Raw genomic sequence first — 7,420 nt, 5'->3', positions numbered from 1 at the left:
CGTAAAGCACAAAAACGTGAAACACGCCACCTACCTTCCAACAAAGAAGCGCCACTGTATTGTGAAATTATTTACATAAATTTGTACAAAAAAGCTTTGAGCAGAGCAACAAATGTTGGCTGCTACAAAAATATATAAAACGTCTTTGAATAACTTACAGTTTTGGCGGATTAATTTAAATGAAATCCAAGTTTTTTTAACTACAGTTTAATTTAATGTGAAAAAGGAAGAAACTCCTAATACTTAAAGAGTTACATATTAGTGCATTGAATAAATATTTGTTCCTTACACCAATCACAAAAGAAACCCCATTTACAACCCAATGAAAACCTTACAAGCTAGCTTAGGTATCACATGAGAACTTGGCTTAATGGCTCGACTAAATAATAAATAACAGGCTTAAAAATTAAATCAGGAGTTAGGGGGGCTGATCTTCATTCGCCAGGCATCTTTGATCATGTCCGACGCCTTTTCGGCCACCATGATCACAATGGCATTTGTGTGACCAGCCGGAACATTGGGCAGTATGGAAGCATCTATAACCCGCAATCCCCGGATTCCGTGGACCCTGAGTTGGGCATCCACCACGGAAGTTGTGTCCTCGGCAGGACCCATCTTACAAGTTCCCGATTGATGCTGCAAACTGGAACCATATCTTCGCAGACAGCACTTCCAGTATTCATTACTGGCGAACTTCAAGTGCTGACATCCCGGAAAAGGACGATCGTGGAAACGAGTTCCCATCTTCACCATGGGCTTCGATCGGGCCAGTTTAAGGATCTGCAAAGAAGTCACAGAATGAGTTTAGCATTCCAAAAATGTTTATTAAAATACATCTACCATTTCAATTCCTTCGATCATCGCTCTTACGTCATCCGGATCATGCATGAAATTAGGTTCCATTTTTGGCCAATGAAAAGGATTGCGGCTCCGCAAAGATATTCTGCCCCGACTTTTGGGTCTCAGGAGCACTGGAACTAGGCCGAAGGTTTCCTTGTTCTGCAGATCCCCAAACATGTAGTCGTAGAACTCATCGGTGATGCCCAACAAATTTCTCATGGTGCCAAAACGATCTCCGCTTAGGGATCCTGCACCCAAAACCAATTCCATGTCGGGATAGTCCTTGGCTTTTAGGGGTAATCAAAAGGTTAAATTCGTTTTAGCAATATGAAGATTGTTATAAATTTACCAAATTTTGAACTTGGAGTCCGTACAAAAGCGAATGCCTCAGCGCCACCGGGAATAGTATAGGGTCCTTGTCCATTGAAGATATACCGAAAAATGTCCGAGGGATTCAGCAGACGAGCATCATTCACCGTTGAATCATTCACAGTAAACACCAGACCATTTACGGTTATGTGATCTTGCAGATTGTAACCCACCGGAAGGTCCTGCACCACTGTGATATTGTGCTCATGAAGGTGATCCGCCGGACCCACTCCGGATAACATCAAAAGTTGCGGACTGGCGATAGTTCCTGCTGAGAGGATCACCTCCTTTTTAGCTCTCACTACAAATCTTTGTCGCTGTTTTACGAACTCCACTCCAGTGGCAGTCTTGGTAACCGGATCGATGATCAGTCGGGTGACCCAGCTTTTCATGGAAATGTGTAGATTTTTCCGCTGAACCACCGGTTGAATGAAAGCCTTACTTGTGCTGCACCTCCTGCCATTTCGAATGGTGGCCTGCGACCTCGCAAAACCCATCAGATGCTCGCCATTCGGATCCGTGATATCGTAGCCCATTTCCCTGCCGGATTTAAGGAAGGCTTTAAGGAGCTGCGATCTGTAGTCCGTGTACTGCACATCTAGTTGACCATTTCGACCATGATAGGGTGATTTATAAAGCTCTGGGATGCCAATCCTTTCTGACTTTCGGAAATACGGAAGTACTTCGTCGTAGGACCAACCTGAGTTATTAGCAGCTGCCCACTCATCATAATCTTTGCGATGACCACGAGTATATAGCATAAAGTTTATCAGGCTGGTACCCCCAACGCCACGCCCCTTTGGCCAATTGCAAACGCCGCCCTTTAACCCTTGACAGGCGTGTTCCGTGGGCTCGGCTTTGTACCCCCAATTGTAGCGAGTCATTTGGGTGAGAGCTGCCGTAAGTGGGACGTCACTGATGAAGGTCTCCTGATCTCCAGCTTCCAGAAGAAGAACACTCGCAGAGGAAATCTCACTTAACCGGTTCGCCAGCACACAACCCGCACTACCAGCTCCCACGATAATGAAGTCATACTCCGGCAGAAAGCGACTGGTATCCGGAATCCTTGTGTTCAGCAGCGATGTCTCGAAATCACGGGCCAAATCCACCAGAAGTTGACACCTCGAAGCTTGAAAACAGCACAGGGAGAAAATCAGCACTCCCAAGAATCTCATGGTTATTTAAACTGCAAAAAAAATGTAGTAAAATTACTATTGGTAATAACAATTTTTTTTTTCAATTACGAGTTTACAAATTTTAAGAAATTCCAGGAAACAACTAACAGCTTTTTATAAAACCATACAACAAAAATAATGATGTTGCCTCGCTTCAATTTTAATTACTTGTTTGCTGTAAAAACGTCAAAGCAAAACAATTTTACCTTTGTTATGCTTTGATTTGTATTATCTTATTTATGACTTTTTTTCGTTCAAAAAACCATTTTCGCATTGTTACATTTAATATTTATGGTATTGCCACAAAGCAAGAGTTGTGCTGTTAAGAATTTAAAGTAGAAAAGTATATAGCAAAATGTACATAACTATTGAAAGCTATTATTCTGAGTAAGTCCAGAACTCCTGATTAGCAGCTGCACGTAAATTGCAACGACCTTGAGAACGATTTCACTTTCCCCCTCTTTTTTTATTTTTTATGTTCTGAAAGGTATTTACGCCCGATCGACTGCGGTGCGTCCGGATCGCGTTTTGAGCTCAAGTTCAACAGGTTTTGGGGTTACAAGAAATCGCGAAAATCAAAAGTGCCAATAAAAATAATGACTTCGCAAAAGGAGCGAAGTTAAGTTAATGCTAGCCAACCGGTTCGTGGTCAAAACAAAACGAAATGAAGAAGAAACCAAATCAAAGCAAACATTGCAAATAAAATCAAAATATATCGATCGCGGAGACCCAGCAAATATTTAAGCGTTGACCCATAAACCGCACGCGGATCTTCACAAAACAACAACAATATTACCAAAAAAAAAAAAAAAAACTGGGAAAAAAATCGAAATTAAATTACTTTAAGTTGTGGGCGCCAAATGTATTTTTATGCAAATTATCTCAATTTGGGGTTTTTCGAAGCGCCGACAAAAATTGCACAAATGTTAATAAATCATTTCAATTAACCTCAATACAGCCGGCAAGTAGTTGAATGAGTCGATACAGTAGCCAAGTTTAAAACTCGTTCAACGATTCATCGGATTCACTTTTAAATAAAGAAATACCTCGGCTTCGTCTTTACCCGAGTTCTATAACTTGGCCTAAACCTTGAATTTCGATTCAGCCGATCGGTTACGACGATTAAAGAACAACTTTGAGCTGGTTTCACTTTCAGGCCCGCCTTCCGAAGGGCGTTACATTCATTAAGGTTCTGGCTATCAGTTCCACGCCAATCAATGCGGGTCATTAAACACGACTTAATTGGCTGAGACGTGCCGCCTGAAGATTTCGATAACTATAACATGAAATTTGTTAAATCTGATTTCCAACCTAATTGTGCTTATGAGTAGTATATTAGCCCATTAGTGGGAATTAACACATTGCGGTTGGATTGCCCAAAAATTATCTCTGTAAAAATCACAAGGCTCATAAAGTTGATAACACCACAATATATTGCATATAAAACTTCAAACTTAACAACATTAATAATAGCTTAACAAATTATATAATTGGATGAATAAAATTAATACCACTAATTGCTTGCATGGACAATTGATTTTCTTTTTAGTTCAAAATAACAAGAATATGAAATAGACACCACAATTAAATTCAGTAATATTTTCTTGAAAAATTCCGAGCATGCACAATTTATTGCACTCTACCCGCAACACAAATGCATTTCATTAGCCGAAAACCGCAGAACTGTTTTTTTTTCTTTCTTTGTTGGTTTAGCAACTTGACTAGTTCTCATTAAAAGCAAACTTGTTAAATATAGAGTGCTAGAGGGCCTGTGTCCGCTTCGCTGGTCAACACAATTTAACAACATAAAAGTCAATGTTGCAACATTTTTCAAATATATGGAAGTATAGAAAGATGGTTATTTAACACTTTTCCAGTTTGACTTCTCCACTTGCGCAGCACAATCCAGCCGTTTCTCTTTTAAACTTTAACGCACTGCAATATCGGTATATAGTCGCCATTGGTCCAATTTCTAAATTTTCATTATCACTGTATTTCGCAGTGGGGTCATATTGGAATGCCAAGCGATTGAATGATGTCAGTAATCTCCATGAGCTCATTTGTCTTTCTTCGCTTAAGTTTTGTGAATATACTTGTTGCTGGCTTGGATGTCTGCGGCCAATGTTTGCACGTCGTCCTCTAAGCATTTCGGACTATGGACAGAGTGGGGAATTTATCCTCAAATGCACGATCCACATAATTTTCACAGTTCAACTTAAATTGAATAAAAATTCTTTTTTTTTTAACAATTTCACAGTGAACACAGAAATTGAGTTAAAATGCTAAGGGAGCGTGTTTGTCAGTGTGATGAGGTAGCAACTCACTTTATATGCGACAATATTGCAATTTTCTTACGGATCCCTAATTGTTTTCAAAATAAATTATAGCCTATTTAACTCCACGATAATATAGCTTTCTATCGGTGAAAGAATTTTTTAAATCGGACCAGTAGTTCAGGAGCCTATTCCCTGCAAACAAACAAATAAACAAACAAACAAACAAACAAATGTTACCTCTTTATAATATTAGTATAGATATAGAGTTTACGTCAGCAGACCAGATTTGAACACATAGGCACATTATAGCACAATTTGTCACAAATTCTCTTGTGAAATTCTAAACACGTTTGCCCATGCAAAATCCATGCGAAATGTTGGCGATAGAATGCACTTACGAAATATGCGCGTTTGCTCTGTACGAAAATGGGTCACGAATATTGGCAGATACTCTAGATCGATTCACCGATTTATCTTACGAATGCGCATGCGCGCCCGCTGAAGTCCAGCGGTTAAATGAAACTTCGCTGCCCGGCCTGCAACGTTGAAGCCTATGCGAGATAAAATAACAAAAAAAGTGAAAAAAAACACGGGTAACAACACGGGTAGCTGCCGGGCTAGTTGGTCAACGCGCTCCGTTCGGGCGATCACAAAAAAAAGATATCAGATACATTTGTGCGTCGCTCGGCGATGGACCATCTCATTTCAAGTTCATCGGATGAACTTGCAAATTTTTGCCATTTTACGAGCTATTTTTGGGGAATTTTCTGCATGTTGAAGTTGATTAGCAACTCGATGATCGCTGTAAGCCTAATCGGGATGGACAAGTCGGTGATCAGCGATTTGTCGCCGTCTTATTAGCGTGGAGGTGCGAAAGATCAAGTAGGTGAATTAAAGTGCTTCCGCTGTTTACGGTTTTCGATTTTTGAATTATTATTGGAACTACAAAAGTAATGGAACGAGTCATTGGACTGCCGGTGAAGTTCAATGTCATGTTTGCAGAGATGCTTTTCCGGCTTCGCAGATGACCTCACCAGATCGCTTGGGTTACATGGGCCCGAAGACCATTAAGATGGCATTCAGCCGATTATAAAAGCTTGACCCAGACTCATTTGCATACAAACAACAGCCAAATCGTTTCTTTAATGGGCAACTGGAAAAAATGTTTGGCTCTAGCTCGCCCGATTTCGCAGATACTTTCACAACACACACATTTTTTCTCAAATTTTTGGCGATTTCGGTGAATCGCAAAATAGCTGACCTTGAGTGCTGGACATGAATGTTGCCTGTTTTTCTTTTTATAGCCACAAAGCCAACAAATCGGTTTAAATGCATTTTGCACTGCTCTTTTTGATATTTGCCCAGCATTTATGCATATTCATTTGGCATGACTCGGCAAGAGTAAAATAGACGGGCTCATTCACTTCTATGGAGTACAAACACTCACTCTACAAAGTGCTCAATTCGAGACCTGATAATTGATTAAAGATAAAAGGCTGGAAACAATGAGCCTTGCTAATTAAATTTTAACTACTTAACAAAAGACAGAAATGGATAATCACTTGGCTGGTTTTTCCAATATGGTGATATTTGGCCAGAAGCTAAAGGTGATACAGCACAATTTCAGCAGACAAATTAAATTGAAAAAAAAAATGAAATTAAAGGTCAAAGATATGGGGCCAAAACTATCCACTTCTGCTTCAATGAATATTTATTAAACATCTAAAGAACCTTCTCGTAATTAGCACAGCCTAACTTATAAAATATTTGCTAACGAATTTACATTCTACATACTCGATTTGCAAATTAGCAAACTCAAATAGTTTCCAATGCTAACGTCAAGTGTAAAAATTGGCTCAAGCAAACAAGCCACACAAATGCATCTTGCCCAGTAAACTTAATGTCCGAGTGAACGTTATTTATAGGCCACTTCAAGTGACTCATTTCTAATATTAACAATTTTAATCGCTTGGACAAACACTCCCCAAAGCACTTGACAAACGACCTTGCCAAGGTAACCAGCTCACCGATCTGATTTGATACACAAATACCAACGATTTAACGCTCGGCAGCCAAAGACAACAAACGGTGGCTGCTCAGACGGATATCAAATAATACAAATTTCCAAATACGAATCCAAATCACGGCATCAAAACAAACACAAATCAACAGTTTCTGCACCGTTTGCCGGTCGGGTAATAAAAACTCTTCAGTGTCAAGTGGGTCGGTGCGCCCAGTACTTGTGCCCATAAATCACGTGTCTCGAACAGATGAAGACGTGACCAGAGTGCGTAAAAAACCCAATAAAACAATATAATGCCTGTAAACTAACAATAATAATAGCCCCGGTGATGGAGCACCCACAATGCCATAAACGCAACGCGATGATTGACCAACGTCACAAGCGTTTTGGTAAAATTATGATTACGCGTCTGAGGGCTGAAATCGAGCCGAGTGCTTTGGGTGTCAAGATTGTGGCCAAAAATAAAAGCCAAGATGAGGTTAGTCAACGTGCAGACAAGGGTGTTCCACCTTCATAATCAAAATCCAATCGCCAAATGACACTCAAAAGGTCTTAGCCAGGCTAAGGAGGCCCGACTTAATTGAATGAACTTGAAACAATTGCTGAATAATTTTCTGGGTATTGAAAGGGGATATGCGTTACAGCCGGCAAACACTGGGATGTTCCCAAAAATCTTGTACTTTATTAAGCAGAAAATGTTAAATAACAAGAACAATTTCATAAGAAATCTATTTTCA

The 7,420-nt window shown here is 39.9% G+C and overlaps 1 protein-coding gene across 2 annotated transcripts; it reads right to left on the bottom strand.

Moving 5' to 3' along the window:
* Positions 1-246: 246 nt before the first annotated feature.
* Positions 247-5,158, bottom strand: LOC108095700 (glucose dehydrogenase [FAD, quinone]). 2 transcript variants are annotated; one of them, XM_017196872.1, is made up of 4 exons: positions 5,059-5,158; positions 1,190-2,395; positions 841-1,127; positions 247-780 (listed from the first exon to the last, which is right to left on the bottom strand). In XM_017196872.1, exons 2-4 carry the CDS (start codon positions 2,382-2,384, stop codon positions 412-414), a joined length of 1,851 nt encoding a protein of 616 aa, XP_017052361.1. In that variant the 5' UTR covers positions 2,385-2,395; positions 5,059-5,158; the 3' UTR covers positions 247-411. The 2 variants fall into 2 exon arrangements, with proteins under 2 accessions (XP_017052361.1, XP_017052360.1); XM_017196871.1 differs by lacking the exon at positions 5,059-5,158 and adding an exon at positions 4,898-4,983.
* Between the last annotated feature and the right edge of the window lie 2,262 nt (positions 5,159-7,420).

The sequence above is a fragment of the Drosophila ficusphila genome, unplaced genomic scaffold (genome assembly GCF_018152265.1).
Source record: "Drosophila ficusphila isolate 14025-0441.05 unplaced genomic scaffold, ASM1815226v1 contig_791, whole genome shotgun sequence".
Classification (NCBI taxonomy): Eukaryota; Metazoa; Arthropoda; class Insecta; order Diptera; family Drosophilidae; genus Drosophila; species Drosophila ficusphila.
This window is presented reverse-complemented; position numbering and strand designations above follow the sequence as displayed.